The sequence below is a fragment of the Strigops habroptila genome, chromosome 5, assembly GCF_004027225.2.
Source record: "Strigops habroptila isolate Jane chromosome 5, bStrHab1.2.pri, whole genome shotgun sequence".
In the NCBI taxonomy this organism is placed as follows: Eukaryota; Metazoa; Chordata; class Aves; order Psittaciformes; family Psittacidae; genus Strigops; species Strigops habroptila.
The window spans coordinates 70266864-70294654 of NC_044281.2; the positions used below are offsets into that span (position 1 = coordinate 70266864).

At 40.9% G+C, this 27791-nt stretch overlaps 1 protein-coding gene across 2 annotated transcripts in view; it reads left to right on the forward strand.

The window, feature by feature from the left end:
• Positions 1-27791, forward strand: part of SORCS3 (sortilin related VPS10 domain containing receptor 3) — a 299459-nt gene that overhangs the window by 216139 nt on the left and 55529 nt on the right. For both annotated transcript variants that reach the window (XM_030488031.1, XM_030488030.1), the window contains exons 8-14: positions 9495-9584; positions 12553-12732; positions 14490-14636; positions 15097-15199; positions 18969-19045; positions 19149-19240; positions 23717-23824. In XM_030488031.1, coding sequence (XP_030343891.1) covers positions 9495-9584; positions 12553-12732; positions 14490-14636; positions 15097-15199; positions 18969-19045; positions 19149-19240; positions 23717-23824 — 797 coding nt within the window. The remainder of the gene's footprint in view (positions 1-9494; positions 9585-12552; positions 12733-14489; positions 14637-15096; positions 15200-18968; positions 19046-19148; positions 19241-23716; positions 23825-27791) is intronic.

Sequence of the window (27791 nt, forward strand, 5' to 3'; positions counted from 1 at the left end):
CTACCCTCTGTTGTGCAAATAAGTTTTCTTTCAGTTCACAGGATTGCCCTGGTGTAGCCAGGAGCCAGTATCATCATCATCTTTCATGGTTAATACTTAAAATTCATACAGCTTACAGAACAGGTCATTTATTTGTGAGAAAACCTTGGAATATGTCTGAATTTATTTATTGTACCAAAAGGAGCTAACTTGATGAGCAACTTTGCCATTAAGGTCAGTGTCAGTTGTGTTCAATTATATAGCTGTGCAGTAGTGGAGCCCATACTTTCTCTACAGCTGTAATGTGCCATTCCTTATAGTTGTACCACACCTTTCCTTATTGGTGCCTTTGAGTACATGCTACTGAGATAGTAGCACTTTCTAAACTCAGGTGCAGAGATAACCTGCAACTGCCTATAAGATTTGACATCCTGACAATTACCTGAACTGCTACGGTATTCTTATGTGCAGAGTCTACATTATAAGACCCAGGGGTCAGGGGCAGTCTTTTGTTTTATGGATGAATCTCATGTATTGATATTTTGAAAAATTGCTATGGTAAAAATGAATCACGGGAGGAATTCTGGGGAAAGTATTTTACAAGCAAGTCTTATATCAGGGTTTCTAATGGAATTACTCAGGTTGCTGAAAAGAGTCTAAAATGCAGTAGGCTGTAATGAAAATGGAGATTATTTTTTCAGGAAATTCTGTTTTGAGTGAGAAGGCATTGTTTGGAGAAAGACTTGTTATTTCCCATGAAGTAAACAAATTACACCAATGCTACTTAGTTCTTTAAAGGCAAGAGCTGGAATGATCTGTGTGTTGCCAATGGATGAAAACATTCCACTGAAAATGCATGAAGTCATGAGCTAGTGTCATCACTTATTTCAGGGAGTGAGGAAAGTCTGGTCCAAAAAAGTCTCAGTACAGTGTTGCTTATTTGTGATGGTATGAGAACACCTAAGGGGGTATGAATATGACAGTGCATTCACTGGAAATCACCTTTGCTCTGGGACAGCAGTTTCTGCAGTAAGCAACATTTCTGTGGACAGACCTTCAGCTGCCATAGGGAACTAATTGCTATTGGAAGTAGCTGTTCCAGTTACCCAAAGGTTATGTGCAAGCTGTCTCAAGTGCAAGAGCTCAGTGGTTCTGCTGGATGGCCGGAGTCCCATGCTGGACGAGCCTGGCCACTAGCAGGGACTGATGACATTGCTAGAGCACTGGTGCAGGCTCATGTAAGGACTGTATTTTCACACAGAACCCTAGGTATCGGGAGAGGCACAATAATAATTACTAAACTCTTCAGAATGTTTGGCATGAAGACTGCTGATAGTACTACTGTTATAGCACTGGTGGCCTAAGGATGTAGGGGAGTCAGTTTTCAGGGAGAAGTAGTATTTTTTATGAGCTTGGAATTGGTGGAGTTGGAAAAGGGACAGATAAGCTTTTAGGCATACTCACGAGATCCTAAGGGACTTGAGGAAGGATTTGGTCTAAGAAAATTGTCTTTTCTTCTCTTTTCTCCAGCTATAGATGTAGGTCTCATAAGATATATTTCCTCCCACTATTAATCTTGCTGTGTTTTCCTTGTGTAAACCCTTCAGTGTGCGGCATTCCTCCCAGAGGTCATACCAGTCTTGCTCAGCATCCAGTTAACACTGTCCCTGTTCCTTCCTTAAGCTTCTGTCTCTGTCAGCGTTTGGAGACCCTCGGGGTAACTTTGGCCTTTTTTATTTGAACTGGCTGTAAGCCAGCACAGGGATGCGTGGATGGGTGATCAATACCTATCTTGATTGTTTTTTATGTCTTTATTTTTCTCTGCTATCCCAAGAGAGTGCAGCTGAAGTCAATCTGAAAAGCAGCTCAGACTTTTCATCACTTTCCGTGGCGTGACAAAGCTACTGGGCATGGAAGAATCTTCTTGAGATTTAGAAGCTGATACCTGGTTTGGATTTGGGGATGATGTCTGTTTTCTCTAGCAGACCAAACACATGCCTTTGGAGATGAACACTCTTACATCTGCCTTTGGCTGGTGGTCTTACCTCATAAGGACAAAGAATGACACTTGCAAGTTCTGATTGAAAAGGGCTGGCTGGCTGTTTGCTTCAGACCCATTTCCTCTTTAAATGGAAAGATCTTTGAGCCATTAACCAGAGAGCCATGCTGAAAGGCAGTACATTAGCACTTCCCATAAGGCCTTTAAAGAATGGAAACATGGGTACCCCTTCTCCTTTCCACTCCAATGACAGAATTTATCATGGTGTTAAACTGAAGGCTGAAATTCATTAGAGGCTCTTGATTCTCACCTGGCCCCTCTTGCTATTTCTCCTCTTGGGAACCTTTCTTGGCAGCTCTCTATGACATTTTATTTGTGATTCAGTCTCATGGGATCTGCACAGCTCTCTCTTGACTCCAGATCGCTTCACGTCAGGTTGTCCTGGGACATATGTTGGTCCTATGTCCAAAAGATTGATGTGATAAAGGACGGAGTGGGAAGGGAAGAAAGAGTGAGTCCTAGTTGTGGTTTGTAATCTTGAATGTGACAGGGTCTGTGGCATTGCCATCTAGGAGCAAGGGATGGTGGTTACTCACAGCTTGCACATGCAGCTGCAGTTCTTACCGATAGCAGGACTGCTATTGAAGGTGAAAAGTTTAAGTCAAAATCCTCTTCTTTGATGCCAATCATGTGTCTGGCTCTTCTTCACCCTCTGAAGTAATTTAGTGCTTAGAAGACTTTTGCTTAATTCAGAGAGTTGCACAGCAGGGCAGCACCTCAGCCTGCTCACCAGCATGACTGAGAATGAGCAAGCCCAGAATTTCTCCAGATGTTGTTGAGTGGTTCAGCTAAGTGGGATTCTTATAATATATATCTGAATAATTCCCCTGGTTTAGAGGAGCAAACACTTCTGTCAAAAGCTGTTGAACCAATTCAGTCTTCTTTTGCATGAGAAAAGTTCTTAAAACATATGCAGATGTCAGTATTCACCCACAATCACTGATAGCTTCTTATAGAGCCTATGGATAATACCGCCTTTTTTAGATGCCTGGAGTCTCATCAAAGTGTGTCCAAAAATTCCAGCTGAAGTTGTTTGATGGAAAATGTGGAGAAAATGAATTTTTGGTAGAATTTTTGGTAGAAAATGAATTATGTATTTTTTTTTTTTAATCTGAATCAAATTCTGTTTTTATCAAAGTGATAGATTTATGAGAATGTTTTTTTCAGGCTCAGAAAAATAAAACTACTTATTATTTATAGCCTTAGAACTGAGGTGAGGGGACATTTCTCTTTAAGGTTTTATAAAGGGAAAAAAGAAAAGTTCCTGGTTATATAAGCTAAGTATGTCTAAGCTTAGTTCAGAGAAGTAGCTTATTACTATTACTGGTTGCAACTGTGGTTGTTTAGGAAAACTTGGAAGTGCTTATGTATAGTAAGACATGAGTGTATGTTTTAAGTTTATTTGATATTTAAGGCTAGGCTAAATGTACACAGTTCCTGAATTGAAGTCAGTTATCAAGTGAGCAGACTTCAACCAGCAGCCACAGCTGAGATTATGCCAATTCATACAGATTCCTGACCCCAGTTCTCAAGTTGTCAATTTAATAACTTAACTAGTAAACTTCCTCAGGAATAACGAAAGGAAAAAGATTTAACATGTTAGGTTTTTTATTGTTATTATTTATTTTTTTATTTTAATGTGAAACTTCTCTAGCAGTGAATCAAGATAGGAGAGGAGAAATTAAACTTTGATTTCCCAGTCTAAGGTGTTCTCTTTACTTTCATAGAAGCTAAATATAGCATGTTCAAATATATATTTCTTTCCTCCATTTTTTAGCTAGGAGCCAAAGGTCTTAACAGAAATCAATCCATGCAATTTATTTTTAACTTCACCCTGCTTAGCTACGATTGATTTTTATCTTTGCAATCGATGGTAGAGAAAACGGCTTGGCGGGACAATGGAGCACTCTCCAACTGGTAGGGTTTGGTCTTTGAGTCTTTTATTGAAGAAATCATTAAAAGCTTATTATGAATCTAATAGGATGAAGACGTTTAAATGATGAACACGATTACACTTGTTTTGCTGGTGAATAATACCTGCTACAGCTGATCTTCTCTTGGCCCTATTTAAAATGCTGGAGGGCACTCCAGTGGGGGAAATTAATCCATACAGATGAAAGAAAGTACATCCCAGGTGCTAGTTAAAAGCTCTTCTTAAAGCAAGAGAGGCAATAAGTAGTTAGCTACTTTCCTATTGACTGCTGGGTGCTTTTCATCCATTTCTAGCACTGTTTCATTTTTGCTGTGCAAATATCAGATTTGGAACTTTAACCTAAATCTGTTGATGAAAAATATTTAAAAAATTTTAAATTTATTTATATATTTATTATTTATATTTTATTTTCTATTTGTGCTGTACTTGCTTTTATCACTCTCTCCTCTCCCCTCACATTTATCAGCAGCGTCTGCAGCTGAAGATGTAAAGGATTACCTTGGCAGACTCATATGTTTCCTCTGAAATCCTTCAAAAGGAGGTTTAATGTATACAATTATGCTTCTCTCTTAAGTTGGTTTCTGTGTGGGTAATGTGCATTTGCAGCTCTAATGTGGCTCATGTTTTGGTGTAACCATGCACATTTTCTATAGGAGTTGCTTTTAAAACAAATACAATATTTTCACTGAAGATTACTCTGTCCTATATCTGTGCCATCATAGCTCTGAGGGGAGAGGGAAGTGAACAGGGACTGGGCCAGTGTAATAAATGCTCTTTTCTGTTAGCAAATTTTCACTAGTGACACTCTAAAAAGTGACAAGTTTTCAAAGCCTGCTGAATTTACCAGGCAGCTTGAGGGTGCTTTGTGCACAGAAACATTAATCCGCATGTCTCTGCAGCACACTCAGGTAACTACATATTGCCTTCAAGACTGTGCAGAAGTAATGATGAAACCACAGGGAAATAATTCAGATTAGATGGTACTTATCATGATGTGATTTATGCTGGGGCAGCGGAGAACTTCAGTACACAGAAACATCTGGAAGATGGTTTGTCCTGGCCATGGTGGGTAATCAAGAAGGAAGAATATTACACTAGGCTCATGCAGACGTGTTTTTCCTCGCCTTCTGAATCTCTTGTGACTATCGTCAGGGTTAGGCTTGGAAGAGGAGGCACAATTTTTCAATCCTCATGGTGGCAAACCTCTGCAAGGTCTAGACAGTAGCTGGCTCTGATGAACACCAGAATCCCTCACTAAAGGTGTGAGTGGAGCAGCCTGCCTGCTTAAGTTGTCATCACTCCTCCATGCTTTAATCCACAACTTGGTTTAGCAGATTCTATGCTCACAAGAAGGAGAAAGGCTAACTAAAGTTAAAGTGGACAGTGGGGTGCCAGGGCACCCTCAACTTTTAAATTCTACCGGTTCATTTATGGTACTGGGAAGGAGGGAACTCTACAGAGGAAGTTACCTCAGAAAAAAAATGAGGGGTTTATTGAAAGTAACATCAGCTATGTACTATTAAGTACTTACTGTCAACAAGTAAGTACAAGTTTAAATTTGATTCTGTAGTGGACTGAGTCGCCATTTACTATGCTTGAAGTGCGAGGCGAATGACAGGAATCACAAATGTCAAAACATGTCTAGTCATTGTGGGTTGATCTGTGCTATTATCAATTCTCTTTTGCTTTGAACATTATCAACCATGTAAAAAGTAGACAACCTGTTCAATAACTGTGCAGGGCAAGTGATTGTTATTGTTACATACTACCCAGGTTGATAAGTTATGTAGAAAAGAGCCCTCTGTTCTCTTTTAGCCATTAGCTTAGGAAGTGTCCACTGTATGCACACTGTCACTGTTTCTCAACCAAGGCTGTGCCTCTGGTATGTGGTGTTCTGTTGCCAGCATCAGTGCATATTTCTTTAGGCTTTCTGCGAGTTCTTTGAACAACAGGAGACAGATGGGGTCTTGCTTAGCCTGGGGTCATGTCATAGATTTAGTAGTTCTATGTTTGTTACATCAATACCTACCTTACACTGGCAATTGCAGGTCCCAGCATCAGCTAGCCAGGAAGATGAGAATGAAGCCTGGTACACTGTGGTCTGCAGTTCCTGACATCATCTACATGTCTTTACATTCTGGTACTTCATAACTCATTCTGCTTGCTTTCCAAATGTTTTTAGATGATGTGTTTTTTTGGTTAAGATGAACATCTTGCTAAGAGAAAACAAAACCAAAAACCCTCCTCTTAAAGAATCGTATTCAGTCATTAAAATGACAAATAGCTTAGTGTATTTTTAGGCATGTCACAGAACTTATAGAGATGAATAGATTCTATAGCAGTTTTTATATAATTCTCTACAGCCTTTGGAACCGTTTGTTGTCTGTGCTCTGTCCTGTTGCAGGTCAGAAGGGCGGATGAGCCAGCATACTGAAAATTCCAGGGTTTTTAAAGAGAAACTTCTTATGTTTCTGTTCTTAAGTAAGTGTCACCTGATGTAAGCAAGACCAGACTTTAGCCTTGAAACAAAATGTGGAAGTATTAAGGAAAAGTAGTAGATCTTTCTGATGAAGAAAGAACACAGCGTAGGAAAGACAGATGTGGATAATGACAAACACATTTGTCCAAAGGAATAATTTCCACCGGCCAGAAGACCAATTAAACACATAAAATAGAATCCAGAGAAACAGATTAACAAACTAGTCATTACCAAAGGAGGAGGAAAAAGACAAACCCAGCTAATTCTGTACTGAGTGTGACAGATGAGCTCACAGCAAATAATTGGGTGACATTCATCAAATGTGAACTAAAGAGAGGCATTAGAGGGCAAAACACGATCATAATCTCTGGGATTTACAGTGTGGGAGAGTTTGCTCATAGGAAAAGAAAAACTTCATCAAAATAAATTAAGTTGGGCCTTCCAAAATTCATTCTCTACCACAGTGCTTGCCAAAACTTTGTTGAAGGCTTGATCATTTTTTGGAACTGTTGTAACTGTGTATGTAAATCATGCAAAGATGAGGTCCTGGCTGGGAAAAGCTTCACACAAATCCTGCCAACAGAATTGTGGGTGATTTCATATTAACTGGCTCAGACAGACCACAGACCACAAAGATTTCAATTTCTCAAGCTTTGTCAAGGTGACCTAGTCCAGGTAGAGGACTGAAAGGGAGTTTATCTAATGCATAATGAACTTAAACAGTGTCTGAATTCTACCTTTCTGCCTTAAAAAAACAGACAAACAAATCCAAACAAAAACCCCCAAAACCCTCCAGGTACCAGTTTTCAGTGGCATAAAGCCAAAAAATCTATGTAACATCCTTTGAGTGTGGCAGACTTGGAGTAGATCCCATCTTGACAGAGAGGGGGGAATTTGATCACCCCTTGATATTTCTGCCACACTGTTCATGTGATTAACTTGAAGATTGTTGGACTGTTCCAGTGTTAATTGTCATCACAGCATTTACAAAGTGTGTAAATATTCATGTATTCATGTCTGCATCTTAAAGATGAATCGATGACTGTGCCTCAGTCCATCAGAAGAGGTGGATATTGAACCCAGGGTTCTTGCTACATGGTCACTGGATACATTCAGTCCTATTTGGACTCTGCTACAAATAATGATCTGGTGCTGAAATCATGAGTGGTATAAAACGAGTTCATGTGGCAGAGTTATATCATTTGAGAATCTGGATCTTCCACTGGAGGTCAGAAATATCACCAGGAGGGGATATTTAATAATCCCTGTGCTGTTTAGGTAAACATGAAGTGTGGGATCCTTTGGGCAATGCTTGTACAGCTGATAGAGAGGTACAATTACTGCAAACATGAATTTTTCCCTTTGAGTTGGACTGAGTGTGAATCAACTGTCTAGTCTATTCTCTCCTGTGAAAACTTGATTTTGGTGTGGATGTCTTAGGTGGTAAAGACATCCTTCAGAAATAACACTCACAGCCATTTGCTGATCCTCACAGCTGGAAAGCAGGACCCCGAAATGCTACTGTGCCAGGCCACAGTGCCCTTTATATAAAGTCAATCAAGTGATCCCTGTTCTCTTCCCATCTCTGCCATGGGCTTGTTTTGAGACCATAGGAAATTGCTTTAGATTTTCATGTCTGTTTCTCCTTGACATTAGCTATATGTTGTCTGTGTAGTGTTTGTTTGCTGTGATATGGATCATTCTTCTGTGGTGTGTGATATAATGTTAGTTGGGTTTTTTTTCTTCTAGGACCACTAAATGCTGCTATGATAACATTGCAAGTAAAAATGGGAAACAAGCAGAAGGGGAAGTCTTAATGTAGAAGCCGGTCCTATTTCTGAACTTTCTTTTCTTTCCAGTTCTTCCAACTGTCAATAGTAAAGCCTTATCTTAAGTTGATTAGATATGAAATTTCATGACCAGTAATACCATGTCCTTCAAATGACAGCTTCTCTAGGGAAGAAAGCCACTATCTAGAGGTGATATCATTGCTGAGAATGTAATTGATGCTATAGCAATATTCTATGTAAGCTCATTCTGAAATATCACTGTCAGATAAAAGGAAATATATCTAGGAGAGAATCTCAGACCTCTCCGTTACTTTTATTGGAAACTTAAGAAGCAACAAATGACATTCCGTATAATAGAGAAGTGCTGTGTATTGTTTTATCTTAAAACCTGCAAGACTGCCAAACCAGCAGAATATATGAAATTCACTGATGTAAGCTGCCTTTTAGCCAGGCCTGAAATGGTGCCAGAAAGAACACCCACAGCAAGAGTGACTAGTGACAGGTTTAAAATCCCATATTTTACAAATTATAAGGGCTAGATGTCACTGATGCATGACATTTATATGTACCCTTTACAGCTCACTCAGTCCATAAAACCACAAATTTGGATGTCCTCCCCACATCCTCATGCAGAGACAGTAGGATTTCATGTAGGTTTATAATGACAAAGATCATCTAAGAGCTTAGCTCCAGCTTTCCAAGAGCGCATTCGTTGCATTTACTGTTTGCATTAAATGGTGCTAGTGTGGATCTTTGTTGTTATGTTGGAAGACAACCATGGCCCCAAGGGGCTTGCAGTGCAAACATATAAGGCTGAGAAGCAGCAGAGAAAAGAGGTATTATCTCCTTCTTACAGGAAAGGAACAAAAGCAGAGAGACTTTAAATTACATGCCTAAGGTAGTTGTGCTGGAACCATGTGATGAAACCAGATCATCTTCTACTCAAGACCTGTAACTTTATACCCACTTGTCCCTTTTTCCTGAGATGTTAAAATCATGCTGGATTTGAAGCATGAGAGACAAAATGGAAAGTTCAATAGCACAGCTTAAATAAATAATCCTCCAGCCCATCAAGTCTGGGATATTTTTTTTTTTTTTTTTTTTTTTTTTTTTTGAGTTATACAGATGCTTTTAAAGACAGCTGTGCAGGTCATCGAAAAGATATCTGAAAGAAAGGTTGTCAAACCCTCTTAGCGGTGTCAGCATAGGGTGTCTTGGAAGGGTCATCACTCACTTTCTTTGGTGTTTCCACAGGTGACAGCTGGTGGAAGAGCAAATTACTACGTGTCTTACAGACGGGAGCCTTTTGCACAGATTAAATTGCCCAAATACTCTCTTCCTAAGGTGAGCGCACCATTTATGAACACACACATGTAATATCTTGAATAGCACAGCTTGCCCAGTGGAGAAGCACCTCGGAGGGGTTCCTCTCTGAGGAGCTCTTTTTGTTGTGCTACTTGAATGATCTTTCTTAAATATGGATTTGGGATCTTTACGTCTCTCTGCCTTTGATTAATGAGTGTTTCAGGAATAGCAGGAGTTTTTTTTCCTCTGTAAAGAGCAAATGTAAATTAACAGGAACCTCAGAAAATAGAGTTCAAACCAACTTCTCCTTGACCAATCTTCTATGAGCACGTTTCCCCAGTCCTTCTCTGTTCTTTATTAACGATTTCACTGTAAGCCTGGCTGTGACACTGAGGGTCCTGGAGAACGGTTAGGATGCTGAGCACTACTGCAGTCTCCATACAATGAGAGAAGCAGAGCGTATAGCAGCTCCATTGTCCCCTTCCTATGGCTGGATGTTGCCAAGAAGTCATAGAGGTAGAATTAGCTCCATGAAAGTTGTACCTTATCAATGCTTTGGACACACAGAACCTCTGTGTGATGATGCTTAGGAGATGACTGAGATGGGCTGAGATTAACACTGACTGGCAAAGCTGGGAGGGAGGAAGGGAGGGAAATTAGTACTTCTCATATGTGCCTGGATTTACCTTCTTAGGTATTAGCTTTCTACCAGATCAAATGGTGCAAGCTTCAGAAAGGAGAATATGTCCCTGGAATTACACCCAGATTCCATACTACTGTCATTGCTTGGGATTGTGTAGAACAAAGGGGACGAACCTCTCCAGTGCCTTGGCTGGATACAATTTTCTGGGTAGCTAATGAGCAGCTGAGATTACTGTTGCTCTTTGGAGCCTTGGAGTTGCCATTGAGGGTGTTGTCATAGGGGCCTGCTAATCAGCAGTACTGGACTTCCCCTTACTTACACAAGTGAAAACTTTGGTGAGATAACTGTTAGATAGTTGGCTAGATTTGCCTTGTGGGCTGGATGTACCCTTCTGATTGCCTGTGGGATACCTGCAGCCTAGCAGATAACAGCATATTTGCTTTAACTTGTACCTGAAAACTTAGTACTTGCAAGAAATTTGCATCTCAAACTCCCGATGTTGCATCTCAATTACTTGCTGTTTGGGTTGATAACAGCATTCTGACACCTGCATAGCACAGATTTAGTTTCTTTTGTTTGTTACTCCATGGTGGTGGTGTGGGATTCAGAATGTCTGACCACATGCTAACTTTTGGAAACCCTGCTGCCATTTTTCAGGAAAAAAACATTATTTATTCTCCTATCTTATGATGGGGCCTTGAAAGCTGCCCTTCATTGAAAAGACAAGCAGTTAGAGAGACTGACAGCCCTGCTTTATTAACTGATGCTGTCACAGGTTGCTTGTCTGTTATAGGACAGTTTTGTTGGTAGCCCTGCTTTGGAATTGGTGCCCAGTATAAAATTAGGGATACTTTTGTCATTTAAAGATCAAAACTACTTTTAAGCCTGGTGTTGTGGCAAAGTCTTCTAGCCGTTTAAAGGAGGCTTGTTTGTGCTGCCCTGAGTTACTAGAATATTTTTGCTCTACAGTAATAACTATCCTGTCACCAGGAGATTAATGAACTCTGCTGGAGTTGTACATAAGTGAGGCTGGCAATAGGGTAATGCAATATTCCACTGCAACTGGTCAAAACAGATTGAAGTTATTGTATATTTTGCTTTATTTTCACGCTGCTGGAATAGGTTGGGTATGTACTTAATCTTTAAGGAATTAGAGCTGTTGAGCAAAGAACATACTTCCTGATTTAGTCTTCCTTCATTGAGGGAAATGGCAAATCTCCCACTGGGACAGAATTAGGCCCTTATGGTTTTTCTCCCCATCCCATGCTGATAGGCTGTTAGGTCTATTAGAAATAGCCCCATCTAATTAACCCCAAATTTTCATCTAGATACCTCACAGAGAAGATTACGTTGCCTCCTAGGCAGGATGGGGATATAGAGCTGATCTTCCTGCAGATATTCTTCCCAAAAATCAGGTCACTCCGTCCTTTGGGAGACTTCCAGAATTATGATTTCTTGATTCAGAAAGAGAGCAAGGAATTAATCAAGGCTCCTTGAACCCTGGGGAAATTTTAAATAGATACAAATAGATAAATGAAGTCCTACATAACCACAGTGATTTTGCTTCTAGCTGAACCATTGTCAGTTTGTTCAACAACGGTGGCAAGGATGAAGTGCTTCAATACTCATTACCACACTGGAAATAATTTCCATGAATCTGCTTTAAAAGAATACTGAGAACATGCACTGTCAAATTTCTTTGATATTAAAACTAAATGGGGAAACCCTTGCTGGACCTTCATATCTTGGTCAGCAGCAGGAATCCAACAAAGGTTAGTGAATGGATTATTTGACATATATAGGGGGATGATAGATCTCAGACATACTCTCAGTAGTAAAGTATGTTATTAAAAATCACTACCAGCTTTAGCTCAAACTGATCCCTGTACCTAAGCTTCAAATAAATGTGAAAGTCCCAGGCTTTTTGAAACTGTCACTTCACCAGTTGGAAGCACAAGCCCATTAGTTCAGCATGTGGATGAAAATAGTCACTGCTTTTAGCCTGGTGCTACACCATGCTTAGTGATTATGAGGACTCCAGGCTCCAAGGTTGTGAATCTCCATGAGTGATAAAACTGACTTTCAAATTTATAAATAAAAAATGAAACTGAATGGAATTCCTTGAAGCTAGCAAAAATGAAGAAAGCAAAACCCCTTCGCCCAGCTGGTGATCATTAAAAAAACGAAATGCAGGAAAGTCGCAATGGAGGTAATTTATTGGCTTGCTCTAACAGAAAATTGTTTAACATACCTATAATTCATGCTCCATCTCCATTCTTTCATAAGTCATAGTAATTACTACATGTCCCAAAGGGCAAAAAAATAGAGATCCTCAGTAGCAGGCCTTTTGTCTTCTTTTAACAGGACATGCATATTATCAGCACAGATGAAGATCAGGTGTTTGCAGCTGTTCAAGAGTGGAACCAGAACGACACATACAATCTGTATATCTCAGACACCCGAGGGGTGTACTTCACCCTGGCCTTGGAAAATGTGAAAAGCAGTCGAGGACTGGAGGGGAATATCATTATTGAACTTTATGAGGTATGTAGTAAAGGTCACCCTACAAAGAACAGCAACTTGCCAGTTCAAGCAAGTGTGAATCTCTTACCAACCTTCCAGTATCTTTACCTGTTTTGGGATCAGCACAGAGACATTTACTAGATTTGATGCTGAGCTGACTCCTGTAAGAATAGATGTGGTGCATTCCGCTATATGTGTGACAACTAGTTGCTTTCAAGTCAGTGACTGGTTAGCTATGCGACATTTCCAATAGGGAAAACCATTATCCTTCTCATCCTAATGTTAGGTGGCTAAAGAAGAACCAAAAATATTATTTTTCCCACTGGACAGCTAAAGATACCTGCTTGCAGGCAGGGAATGTGGATTCCACCTTTGTGAGCACTGAGCAGTTTATGAATGATAAGGGAAGGTTTATAGATGCCATTTGCCCACAGATAACAGCTGGATAACTTCTACCCTGAATCATCTTCTATTCTCTTTCTTCTGTCAGGCCTTCCAGCCTTGGCCAACAGCATGCCAGTCAGACAAAGTGTTCCAGTTTCTGGTTTCTTCAGAGCATTTTGGTTTTAGTGTGTCATAGCTTGTTGAACAGACCATCTGCTGAGATTTAGGGCTCAATGCTTTGCCAGCAGCAAACAGTACTAGTGGTAATGGTTGCAGGCTGACTTCTAGTGCTACATGAAAAAATGTTTTTGCAGTTACATGTAGAAGTTAGGATTATACATCTATTTATTTCAGCCAGTATAATGCCCATTCAGCAACATCGTCAACTTGTTTATAAAAATCCAGGTAATTTAAGGCAATGAGAGAAAACTCACAAACACGTGGATTAGTGTGAAGGGCAGGGTTTATATTTTGTTTTCCCCTAATTAAATATGTTTTTCTGCCCTTGAAAAAAGATACTATTTCTCTGTTGCTATGAACCAGCTAAAATAAACATGCAACATCTCCCATTCCTGGGCAAACTCTGTGTATCATAGACATTTTACTGTTAAATGCTGATAGAGATTTTCACAGGGTCATTCAAAAGGTAGTGTCACTCAGGGGCTTTAGAGTAGAAGTATTTGCATCCTTGATGTTGCCAGGAAGTTGCAGATTTGCAACTTCCTGTCTCACTTTCACAGCTGTGCAACAGAGACCAGACTCAACACGAAATCTTGTTGGAGACATTTTGACAGGACCATATTCTTCTGGAATGGGTTCCGCCAACAAAAATCAAAACATCTGAATCAAGTGGGTTGATTTTGATAGAATTTAGGAGTGGAAGGAAAGTGAAGAAATCAAGTTTGCAAAACATTAGTGTTTCAGCGTACTCAGGATTTCCATCTTTCGTGTAAAATAAAAAAAGACCAACATAAAAAGATCCCACACTGCTGCTGATATGACTTGCTGTCTCCCACGTTATGGTAATCTAGGGAGGGAGTAGCCACATCCTTAAGCTTACAGAGCTGATGTGTGAGATGGCGCATGCTGTATCTTCAAGCCCATCATCAGCCTGTCTGCAAGCACTCAAGAAAATCCAAAAGTAGGATGTTACCTAGGAATTTGGTCTATGAACATCCTTGTTTTTTTCTTCTAGAGAGAGACTGCACAAGGCCTTTCAGCTGTGCAACCATCATCAGGATATACTTGTAATACCACTCACAGTCTTCTAATACCGGACTGAGATGAATTTATTACTTCTTCAGAGACCTTTCCCTCCTGAAGAATGCTCAGATGGGCTTTACTTTTGGTCTGTTCTTCCGATGTATTTTTTCATCTCTCTCCATTTTTCCCAGGTAGCAGGGATCAAAGGCATATTCCTGGCTAACAGGAAGATAGATGACCAAATCAAGACTTTCATTACCTACAATAAGGGCAGAGACTGGCGTTTGCTGCAGGCACCGGACACCGATCTAAGAGGGGATCCTGTAGTTTGCCACCTGGTGAGCAGCAGAGCTTTTCCAAAGGACAATTGACTCCTTCAGAGCTGCTTATTTTAGTCATTGGGTTAACAGAATTTTCCTTGTGATTTTTTCTCTTGACCTGGTGGATGTTAAATGAATTATGTATATGTTGTCTCTTTCTACAGTTTTATAGATTTTAAGGGAAAATTATGACCATCTTTCTTGAATTTTTTTGTGGGAAAAAGTGCTCTAGATCAGATTGTTGGTAAAAGCAAGTGCAGATATACTTGCTTGTAATGCAGCATTCCTATTTCTCTTTCAGCTACTTTTACGATGCTTATTCAGAAAATGAACATATGCTGCTATTTGTAACAGTGCTAAGAGCAAGGGGTCATTTTCAGAAGGACTGAAGCATCTGTGTGGAGTTGACAATGGTCCCATTGATGTTTAACTTGTTGCATATTAAAGCTTCTGCCTTTTGTTTGTTTCCTGTCAACAGCCCTTTTGCTCATTGCACTTACATCTGCAACTCTCAGAGAATCCATATTCTTCAGGAAGCATTTCCAGCAAAGAGACAATTCCTGGGCTGCTGGTGGCAACAGGTAAAGAGCATAAGTGCTTTTCACTACCCACCCATGCCTCACCGAGAGCCTGAGAATATGTAAGATGTTTCCCGTTAGTGTAAAAGCTTTCAGCTCTGTTTCAGCAAGTGCTGAGCTAACTGACATTAGCTCCTACTTGCTATGGGCTAGGAGAAGGCATGTGGTCCCTGATTTCAAAAAACCTAATGCCTGTCAGGTATTTCTTGCTCTACAATAACCAATATGCGGGTCTAAGCCCACATCTGCAGCTGGCATTACTAACTCTCTCACTTCACATCACGACAGCCATTGATGTAGGTGTCTACCTGTTCGCTGGAGTTGCCATGAATGAGAATAGGGCCTAGGGCTACACTCCTGGGAGGTATCAATACATTGAGCCTATTGAGTAGCAAGCACAGAGTTGTCACAAAGCCTGTCAGGTGAAGCCTGGACTTCATGAGTGCTTGTCTTGTACATGGCACCTACTTTGAACACTGTATTGCTCCAAGACTAGCAACACTTCGTCAGCACTGCACGGGTCATTGTTACTGTGGGTTGTTCTGCAAAATAGTGCTGTGACAGGTTGCGATGTTTTAATGGCAACCTGCTACAATGCTTCATGGTGGCACTGGCTGACCCACTGTAATAAATCTGACAACCATCACAGGCCCTGTGTGCACACAGCATGCAGCCTAATCAGGATGGATGGGGCTACCAGCCATACTCAGAACTCCCACAGACCTGTGGGAGCTGCTGGGCTTACAAAGTGCTTTTTGAATGACTGGTGCTACTGAAACCCGGCTTCTGAAGCATGCAGGCTATCCTGCCTTTTCACAGGGAGGCTCCTACATTTGCTCAAATATGTCCAAATAGCTTAACCATTCTTTCTATGGCTTAGTTTATCTGTCTCCTTTGTCCTTTTCAGCCTAGCAGTGGCTTGCAAGCATGTCATGTTAGTGTATCACCTATATGAATTTACACTGTTTCTTCCAACCATTTTCATTCTCATGTCCTTCTGTGCTTCCATGTGTTTGCCAGATTGAGCCAGAATGTGAGAGACAGGTTCCCTTCATGACATTTATGTCTCAACAAGGGAAACACCATGTGATTTCCAGTTCACCAATCCAGGCCAAATGAAGTGAAATAATTTGGTTTAAACCTTGAGATCTTCCTGTGCATAGCCAAATGGAGTCATCGCTCCTGGCAGGTCACGCATGGTAGATGAATGCTTAAGAGCAAGCCATATTTGTGGTGCTGAGACTTGCTTTTTATTTAACCTTTTAGGAAGCAAATAAAGACAGCAGGACAGTGAGATTCTAGGCATTGATCTAAATTGTTACTAAATGAGGTTCTTTTCAAGCTGCCAGTGCATGGGATGAATGCTTTCCCAGTCTAACAATTAACCTTTAAAAGGCAGAATATAATTTCTGCCTTACCGCTTTGTACAATAAAAAGCTTAAACTGTTGGGAATATACACATCTGTTTCCACTAACCAGTTTCACAACAACAGGAACATCACACCATGTTGGCAAATATGTTCCAGGATAGGCATTGCAATTTATTCTCACAGGCATTGGCTTCTCAAACACTCCATGTCTTACTCTGATTTACAGTGATATATTTCCAGCAATGATTGGAAATTTGAACTCTTGATATGAGGACAGAGGTTAGATTCTTGCAAAGGGAAGAATTATGTTTTAGTATCAGTATCTAATTGAACAGCTGCCAAATCCTCTTGACTTGTTCGAGAGTTAGTTATATTTGGTGGAGTTTGAATCCATGTAGCCAAAGAAACTAGATGGAGAGAATGAGGAAAATAATAGAACAGGTTTGCACAGAAAAACAGACAGAAAGAAGTGATAGCAACAGAATCTCATCTTTTTACTCTCTTTCCTTGCCATAATCTGGAAATCCCTGTTTGAAAAGTTGGTTTTCCAGTTTTGATATTTAAAATGTAATGATTCAAAGCTTACACTTCTGCCTCTAAGTCAGTTTTTAGTTCTTGATGACTTCCCCTCATGGTAAGACACTGATCTAAAAAGACCTTTGGACTGACACAGTAGATTTACCCTTGTGAACCTGGATATTGGTATACACTGTCCTTCTATATGGTTGCCCATGGTAGGTTTTCCTTGTACCTTCATCTAAAATTGGTCACTCTTGCTGGTGTCAGGGAATAAGACGAGGTAGATGGACAGTGTGACATTTCCTACATCCTGGGCACTGATGGAAAATCCTTACTTGAATCACCCTGCCTCCCTGAGCCAGAAATTATATTTTTTGAAGCAGTGTTGTGATAACCATGTGGCTAGTTGGATTCTATGATGGTGACAGGAGAGCATCAACCCAAATCTGGGTTTTAATTTCTCATTTTCCAACATTAAATGTCAAAAAAAAAATTTAACATTTCTTTAGTATGCTGTTATGCTCTTGTTGATGCTACAGATTTATAAGAATGCCATCTCTCTGTTATTTTTGAAGTAAAAACACTAGTTCTCCCTTACTTCCATGGAAATTACACCTGCTTTAAAAACAATCTCATTCAGAAGGTATAAGACTGGCTCACTGAGTAAAGAACTTAAAGGTTCTGAATAAAGAAGTCATGGGTTTGACCACAGTATGGTGGCTGGGGGCTGTTATAATTGAGAAGACTTCTGATAGAGTATCTTTCAGTGTTACATCTGCCTGCTTCCTATGGGACAGATGTTCATACCACCAGAATCCCACCTAGCAGTGATTAAAGTTACTGTTGACAGACCAACATTAAAAAACATTCCTGGGTAACTGTGATAGCTTTTCCCTGAACCACTAGGTGCTTTGGGAAGTGGGGAGGTGAGAACAAGTTAAAGCAGACCTGCAGTGTTCACTGAGCCCAGTGCTTCTGGCAATCCTAACTCTGGAAGCAGAAGCAAGATAAACAAGATGCTGATGTCAGGGCAGTGTGAGGAAGAAGCTAGTAAGGTCTATTCACCTCCTGTTTAAGTTTTTCAGATGTTGGGCTTCTCTCTCTTGAATATATTGGTGGATGCTCAGATATTTCAGACAGTTGGGGATTTAGTTCAAGGCCGTTATTTAATCTGTATTAAAGTTTATTACTGTAAGATTTGAGGTTCTCTATGCTGTCTCAGATGAGGGATGCTGAAAAAAACCCTGTTTCAAGCTCTGAGGTAGTGTCTCCAAATGGTGTTCTGCCATGCTTTCGCTGTACATGGTTACGGTTGGTGTTTGGGCTTTTGTTTGTATTGCTTTAATGTGTGGCATATCCATTCCCTAGTACAGAAGGTCATATCTATTCCCTAGTACATGAAGGCAGAGTAATTAATTGTAGAAGGCTATCAGCAGAACAGTTTCCATCATAATGGAAATTACAAGATTAAAATTAAGAACCGTACCAAGTAACCAGTAAGTTTAAACTCACAATGTGGGACAGCTAGGTCAATAAGAACAATCAACATTGTATAGAATGCTGTTCAGTCTGGTCTCTATCTCTCCGCTGCAAAGTCATTTGACCCACCTTAATTCTCTGAATTGTTTCTGCTGCCAGGTGAGGTTCATACCTAAACAAATAAGATTTCCTTCAAGCAGAACCTCTATTTCATTACATCACAATTTTCAAATGGCACAGCTCTTGTAAATAAATGTTGTCACCTGACCACATGTTGTTTTATGTGAGAATAGAATGAAAAACAGCAAAAAAGCACTGGTCAGGCCAAGTAGTCTTTGTTTCTTGGAAAAATGCAGTTCTGTGTTCATCCATGCAAGAATGTCTGACACTTGGTTGTGTTGCAGGCAATATTGGCTCTGAACTGTCCTACACTGATGTTGGCATGTTCATCTCTTCTGATGGTGGAAATTCCTGGAGACAGGTATGCTTTGCAGAGTGAAGGAAAGCGTGGGACCTTTTGCTAGTCATCTTCTGAGTCTTCCCAGTAGAGTGGAGCACTCATGCAGCACCTGATTTGTTTGCAGATCTTCGAGGAGGAATACAACGTGTGGTTTCTGGACTGGGGAGGGGCACTAGTGGCCTTGAAACACACGTCAGTGCCCATCCGGCACATGTGGTAAGGAAACTTGCTATTTGAGGTTTCCTGATGGGGATAAACTGACAGTTGTACTAATATCTATTGCATCAGCTCTTCAACATCTGCTAGTGTCTACAAAATGAGTAAATGAGAGAATTCTAATCTGCATTTTACCATCATTTTGGTTTTCTTGATTAATATACTAATTACCATTTTATAAATGTAATGGCTATATACATAGTCACATATATGAATTACTCATTGCGCTAGTAATGTACTTTGAGACTTCAGGTGGGGTTTCTTTCACACAGACGCATATATACTGAGTAAGAAATCATCCTTCGTATTTCTGAGAGGATGTGTCCCTCAGTTCTGCCATTTGTTTATTATTAAACTGGTAAGACAGTTAAAGGGAGGGAGAGGAGATGGAAGTAGGTGTTGATAAGAACAATAGACATATGTTGCTAACGTTGCTCTCTCCTATAGGATTTCACTATCAATTTCCAGAGATACAGTGGTGGCAACTGAATAGAGTTGGAGGTGGAATAGGGCAAAGCAATTTCTCAGCTGAAGATACCGTTTTACTGTAAATAGGTTATAACAGTCTAAGCAGTAAAGATACTGCTCAAAATTATCCTCTCCTTTGCCTTTGCCCCTCTCACTCCTGGCACCAGCTAAGTGTTGGAGAGAGGCATTCTGAAATTCAGAACTAACCTTGTGTACGAAAAATGCGTGTATTAGCAACACCTTCAGTCTCTGGTCTTGAGTGAAAGGGGGACATGGTTAATGGACTGACCTACCAAGCTTCTAATGTTGTTTAGAAGTGAATTAGTTAGAAATAGCCTTCAGAGACAAGATTTGTGTTCCTGTCTGCAAGACTGAGTCCTCTGTTATTTTGATGGTGCTAAGCACATGTCTATCTCATGCTTTTCATGCAGAACAGGGAAAGTGGCCTTCAGTCAAATAGAAAAGGAAAGCAATAGTGTTTGGCAGCAGTGATGAGGTGTTAAGGTCTCCTCTACCTGAGTCATTATGGTACAAAATCCTTCAGTTAAATTACAGTCATTCAGAAGCTGGAGACTTTAAGACAGTCTGTCTTAAAGCTAATGTTCCAGAGATGTGCCTTAAGAACATTAATGGCTACTTTTTCAATACAAAAAGCTTCTGGACTTTATATTCCTGACCTGGCAGATAACTCTTGGATGGCTGCAACATAGATTTCTATTAAAGTTTAAACATGTTGCATTTAAGCACATTTCCTGACCACCTGAGCTAAAGAAATGCTTTAGTTTTGGTGTGATGGTGGATTGCTAACCACAGAATGTATTGGCTCATATTCCTAAGGCTTTGTAATTTTTCTAGGATAGGGGAACCAAGTGTTGTTTAAGACGTTTATGACTCTCTGCCCTTACAAGCAAGTCATCTTATGCAATTATAATTGTGATCTTTGTGATCTTTGTCTTGCTTTTTAGTGTTCAAGAAACAGATTGTTTATTTTATCAGAAGGAAGTTTGTTGCAGTCATAACTTAGTATGTACTGAGTCAGGGCCAGGAGTTAGCCTAGGCCAGCATCCCCTTGCCAACAGCTTTTATGACTGGACATATAAAGGAGAGTAGTAACAGGGCAGACCCACAATGATGCTTCCAGCAGACTCCAGCTGTCTGTGGTTAGAGCATGTTATTGTGTGACTAGAAATATTTGCCTCTGGTAGGTAACTCAGTAATCATTACTATATCTGATGGGCCCTCAGGACATCAGGACCATGTCAAAGTGTTTAGACCAAACCACGTATGAGCCAAGGCAGGAGAAGTGTGTGTTAGCCAAGGGTAGGTGTCACCAGCAGTAGGTACATGGGGCTGTGGCAAGTTGAGTACTGAAAGAGTGAAAGGTGAGCCACTTATTAAAAGAGCTGTATTAACCATTTACTACTATATTATTCAACCTAGGTGTGACTGTTTTGTGTCTTACCTTGTGAACACTCTTTGGACATAAAAAGCACATTACATACAAGTGCCTGTACTTGGATGTTGAGAAAGATTTGGTCACAGGTTGACTTTCCACAGGAGCTGAGAGCCCAGTTCACCTTTGTTTGCTTTGCAGAGGTTCCTCTCAGATGTTCTGCCTTTCCACTAAAGTCTCATGAAATGGCATGTGCAGTGCTGTGAGTGCCCCACCCACTGTATTAAATGAGTAGTGGTTTAGAGCTGTTATCAATAAGCTCCAACAGGTTTCTTCCAAAATTGTACCCTTGGGGACTTTGGAATTTGCTTCATATTACTTCAGTAGGCACCTGTTTCATGGGCAGGAGTGGAATAGATTAAAGGGTACATGTATGTCCATTAGTTCTCAGGCTGACATCATACAATAAGTTGCATCCTGGAGAAAAGAAGGGTGGATAATTGAAAAGCCAAGAGAACTTTAGCTACACTAATGAAGCATGCTTCCCCCAGAAATTGAAATGCTATTTAGATAGATAAGCATGCAGGAAGAACAGCATACAAATGCACAGGTGTATGGGAAGATACATACATTTAAATAAATAGATTTCGGACAGATAAGCTTTTTGTATGCTGTTGTACTCCCAGCTTTCTCTCTTCAGTCTATAGTCAGCTTCCTATTCTGGCAGATGTGCACTGTGAGTCAGGCAAAGGTGTTTTGCTAGGTGCTGCGAGAGGCAGATTCTTAGGGAATAGTGACTGCAAGCCTTGGTTTCCTACACTAGAGATCTGAGGTTGGTGTAACCCATTGTAACACATATTACACTGGCCTTCTGGTCGTTTGGTGGCATCGGGTGTCCCTGATGAGACCTACTTGGTGTGGGAGGATTCAGTTTCCAGCAAGACCCCCTCAGACAAATCCAGGTGCTCAGATGCATGTGTGTGAACACATGTATGCATCTGCCCTCACCCCTCCCCCCAACTTTTCTTGCCTGTAAAATAAGGCAAATTTCTTTTTTATTTTCAATTTAAAATGAGAAGTATTTCCTGCTGTTTAAAGAAGAAGTCTGTGCCATGATTGTCTGTTTGGTAATGTCCATCAGGAGTAATCTGTGAACTTTCACAGCCGGGGTACCTCGCAGAATTACAGACAACTCTGTAATGACCCTGCTGGGAGAAGATCAAATAATTTTACAGCTAATAAACCTTTGTGCTTCTCTGCTCATTATTTGCTGGTACAATTTGGAGCTGAAATTCTGTGCAGAAATTGTGCAGGAATGGTTATGTGAACAGTCTGGGGGCAGAGAGAAATGTAGCTGCTTTCAGAACTATTGATGGGCATCCAGCCTGCAGGTTGCCTGTCTTTCCTGCTGCAGCAGTAGCTGGGTGTGCACACCCTCCTCTGGCTGTTTTCTGCACAGTTGTGGCACAGGCTGGCATGGTGACCTGAGGGCTGATAGCCAGGAAAAGTCCCTGGGAGAGCAGAATAGGATCAGGGACCATCCTACTGCCCCAGCTAGAAGCAGGACAGCCAGTGGCAGCCCCAACCCTGGGCATCAGGCAGCTCGCTGGGGCCAGGGACATCAGCCTGTGCCAGGCCAGTGGCTGGGAAGGTCAGTGGCAAAGGTGGAGGCTGGCACTCCTATAGCGTCAATGGGGTTGCTGGACCATGAATGGGATGGGGGGAGGCCATGCATGAGGCTGGGAAGGGGCACTGAAGCAGAGGCCTAACCTAGTCTGTGTGCTGGTATGGTCAGTTAGACTTTACAGTTGTCAGAGCTAGAGAGATTGCTGGGACGTAGCTGAGAGTGGGGTTTGCTATCCCTCCTCTGTTAACCTAAAAGCCTGTTGTACTAATTCTAATTCAATTAAAACCCTGACAGCTAGGTTAGGATACATGTGCTCTTTGGTAAAAACAGGAAGTAAGCCACATGGTGGTTGTGGATATGGACAGATGATCAAAAGCCACTGAATTATCCTGACTTGTCACTGACAGTGTGGACATTTAATTTTAACCAGCATGCAACTTTGCTTCACAACAAGCAATGACCATCCAGACTAACCACTGATTGTGGCTCAGTTTGGCCTCCTTCCTCCCTCCACGTCTTTGTAGAATGGAGAGCGCCTCCAAAATGGCATGCAAGGAAGTATTAATAGTGTTAGAGAGATTATAGTTAATGCCATATGGCATTGATACGCACACGGATTGAAATATCCCATGGTGTTGACAGTAATTTTCATGCATTTACAACAGGACTACTTATGCTCTGAGAGATGCTTAGTGACAGATGCTATTGAAGATCCAGAAACAGGACTTGCAATGCCCCTTGATCCATTGAGATCTGATGTACAGTTGGATCAAATGTATCCATGTCCTTATTGCCAGTGTTTATACTTTCTAAGGCTTTGATCTTTCAAGGTACACTAAGAGAAGAATTAGTGGTCTGGGAAATGGCAAAGATTGGTGCTTGTCTATAAATCTAGCTGCTAGACCTTGTAGACCTTATACAACCTTTAATTGCTGCAGTTGCACTAAAGTCTTTCTATGTGTATAAATCTTGTCTGCTTCTATCCCAGGGTGAGTTTTGATGAGGGAAGATCTTGGAGTAAATACAGTTTCACATCAACACCACTTTTTGTGGATGGATCCCTTGTAGACCCTGGCATAGAGACCCAGATAATGACGTAAGTATAGCAGCTCTTCTTTAAAATGTGATGGCAGAAGGAAGTGCATGGAGATCCTCAAGTGCATGGTGAGCCCCATGATATGCAGTGCAGCATTGTGTAGTTACACATGTGGTGTTGCATGAAGGTTTGGCACTGTTTTGTGGGTTTTGCTGATGGTCACAGACCCAGGTGGAGTGTCCATGTATCATGTGGCAAACAGATGATGGAGCCAAACTCTTCCCAGTAGTGGCAGGGAGTATAACAAGGTCCCAAGCTGTTGCTTGGGAGTTCAGGCAGGACAGTAAGTAAATATTCTTCTTTGGGAAGTGGTGTAGTCCTAAGCACTTTACAGAGAAGTTATGGTATTACCATCCCTGGAAGTTTTCAAGCCTTGACTAGATGAAGCCACCTCTGCCTTGATCTATATTTGGTGACAGTCTGTTTTGGAGTAAGACTGTGTAAGTGATACGCGCATGGGTTGAAACATCCCATGGTGTTGACAACAACTTTCATGCATTCAGGACAGGACTGCTTATGCCCTTATGCTCTGAGAAATGCCTCATGCCAGGTGCTATTGCAGATCCAGAAACAGGACTTGTAACATCCAAATGTCCCTTCTCATAAGTGCAACTGAGATTGTGTTCCTTGCATCTGGTGTCCCAGAGATTGCAGTGCTCTTCAGAGGCCACAGATGTTTACAGCTGCACTTAATGTCGGTTCTGCACTTGCTCCAGTTGCGCAGCTTGACTGTCCTTTGAGATTGCTGCTGGGTATGAATATCCCCAAACCTCATTAGTTGCTGTCTGCATTGTGGGCTGTACCTCTGGTTTTAGCTCAAGTTAAATGTGTTCTCAGTGTGTGTATGCAGAGCTGAGCTCAGAATAACCTTCCTGGTGTGGGGTATAGTATGCTATGGTTCACCCATACGATGGACGGAAGAGCCTGGGCTGGCACCAGAGGTGCTTGGACCTTCCTCGTCTCAAGAGCGCTGAAGCGCTGGGCAAGGCTGGAAGAATTGGTGGGTAATTTTGGCTCAACAACAGGCCACGATCTGAGTTTAACAACTAGAGGAGAGAGGGAACTTCTTAAGTTCAAAGGCATCTTCAAAGAGTCATTCAACCTCTTGCGCAAAGCGGATCAGAACACTCTGCACTGGGATTCTGAACAAAGAAAGGACTAGACGCACTGCCTTCGTTGCTTGCAAAGATGCCTTCTTACCTGTATTTTCTCTGAGCTGGCTGGAACAGCTTGAAAAGGATCAGGAGGCAAGGTGGCTAAGATGCCTTAGACTGAGGCACGCCTGTGAAGCATATCTGCAGTGGCATGAAGGAGTGCATTTGGTTAATCACATCAGATGCTGTTGCAGCCCTTCAACGCAAGGGCAGGCGATGCACGACAAATTTTACCTTGCAGTCGATTTGCTTTTCCTGCTTTCCGCACCTTCACCTGAAGTTCCTGCAGATTTTCACTACTTGCAAGAGAAAAGAGATTCAGTCCCAGTGTATTTTCTTCTAGGCTTCAGTCCATCTGCCCACTTATATGGCAGAAATGTGTATGTGGCTCTCCTTGCTGGTGTCACAGGTAGTGACAGACTGAGAGCAGACTGCTGGGTATGCTTGTCATCAGTTTCTGGGGAAGCTTGGATCAGATAGAAGTTGTGTATCTTGGGCATTTCTGCTAGCAATTTGTATTTCTTCCAACTGGGTTGCATGATTTGTGTTGGTATGCCTTTCAAAAACCAGACCTACATTAGCCTTACAAAACAGAAAAGAGCTACGTGGTGAGGAGAGGTCTGTAGTTGCAGTTGAGCTCAACTTAGCTGCAAGAAAAGGGCTGGGGGAAAATCCTCCTCTGGCAGAGTCGTTTGAACTGGCTTCTTCTATGCCAATGACAGAAGTGTGTTGGTGCTGTAGTCTTAGGAGGACCAGGAAGGAATAGCTAACTTGTGCGTATACACATCTGTATCTCCTGTGCTCAAGTTTCACAGGAACACCGGGCTAAGTAATTATGGTTATCTTTTATGCCTATAAAGCATAGGAGCAGCACTCAGGTTTGTTTCCCAAACAGTGCTGGGCCAGAAAGAGGCAGCTTCCGTGTCTGTGTCACAGTCAGTTATTGAGATTTTATTGGAGTAGAGGTGGTATCAATTATAGTAGGATTACTAGCTTTTCCTTTACTCCAAAACCATGCCTTGGCTTTGACTTTTTCTTCAAAAATGTAGAGTACTTGTTTGTGTAGAAGAATGTATCTGTGCATCTGCTGCCTTGATATCTGCAAATATTACCCCTGTTTTTGCAAACAACAAAACAAAACAGCATATGATATATACCTGTGAGCCTTTTCACAAGACTGCTGTGAGCATCCTGTCAAGGCAATATATACCAATCCCCAGCTAAAGATTAGAGCCTGTATTCTGTTCACTCTGTGCATTTTTCTCCAAATGCAGCAATAATGTGTCACTTTCTGTGTTAGTAAATAAAGTGTTTTTCTGTGAAATTCTTTGTGCAATGTACAATGTGTAGCGTCTTCCAACCACACACACACACATGCAGAGAGACAGATCCGAGCTCAAATAAATCTGCACATCAGCACCTTCACTGAAATAAATGGAGCTAATCAACTAGCTGTGGATTTAGCCCATTTATTTTACAAATCAATGTATTTTTCTGAGGTGAAGGATGCATTTTAAAACTAAGATTATTGTACTTATATGTCTGTTAGTCTTCTGATGGAGAATGTAGAAAGTGAGTTATCTTGGTGAATATTTTGTATCAGCTTTGTTGAGAGCTGACTCTTTTGAAATCTTTGCCAGTTTATCATTATTATTGCCATTGTTATTAGTATTGTTTTTATTACTGCTGTCATCATTAGCAATTTTAAAAACTATTCTTAAAAGTCTGTAAAAGCCATACAGAGACATTTCACATGACACTTGAAATAAATGTTTAGAGAAATTCCTATTCACAATGTTAAAAGAACTGAGGAGGAAAGAGCTCATTTATAAAACCTGTATGCAAACCATTTCTATGCAGATCACTTAGGTATTTCTTGCAATAAGCATTTTAGTGAGCTCATCTATAGTCAGTGGAGGATCATGATGAGCTTGTGGAAACTTTGGCTGAGAAGAAATCAATGCCTTTCTATTACTACTGGCCACCCTTTGAGCCAAGATAATGCACGGTGGTTGGAAGTACATGGAATTTGTGTTTGCAGGTAGAAATCCCAATGATTTCAAGAAGCTGATGAGAGGAGCACAACCGTTTGAGAGTAGCATCCCTCAGCTGACAATGGGATCAGTGGGAGCTCTTAGAGTAGAAGCAGGGCTGAGGCAGAGACTAAGACTGTGCTCATACTTGCGTTCTGCCAAACTGGGTAGGTTAGTGGCTTTTAAAGATTTCTCTTTCATTCTGGAAAATGCAAAATATTTCATTGAGTGGTCTCAGCTGATTCCTGTTAGGGAATTTTTTTTCCATTGATTTGTATAAAGTGGTCTGTGTTCAACTACTTCAAAACTAATATTTTCAGGACAATATATATTATACTCCAACTATTATTAACATACTGCGTTATTAACAATATTATCATAATATCATCTTATTAAAATCAGTATATCAGTAGAATGATTATTATTCCCAACCTTCATTTTGTGGTACATCCTATGAGGGGCTCTCTGGGCTGTAGGAAGCAGCAACAGTTTTAGCACAAATTTTCATACCACTTCATGGCTGTTCTCTGAGCAGCTGCAGTATCTGTATCGTATGAGCATACTAGATTTTTTGGATCTTCTGTGCTCTTCTGTGTTGTGTATAAATGTCCTAAGAGAGTCATAAAGAGCTCACCAATAAAATCTGTAGATTTGCATGTAGGGGCATTTTAATGGGAAGTTGGACAAGTCTTGCAGAGGTCTGTTCCACTCTATGTTATGAGTTTGTTATTTCATATGGCTGTAAGGGTGCAAGAATGAGGTATTTCCTTACAAGCATAG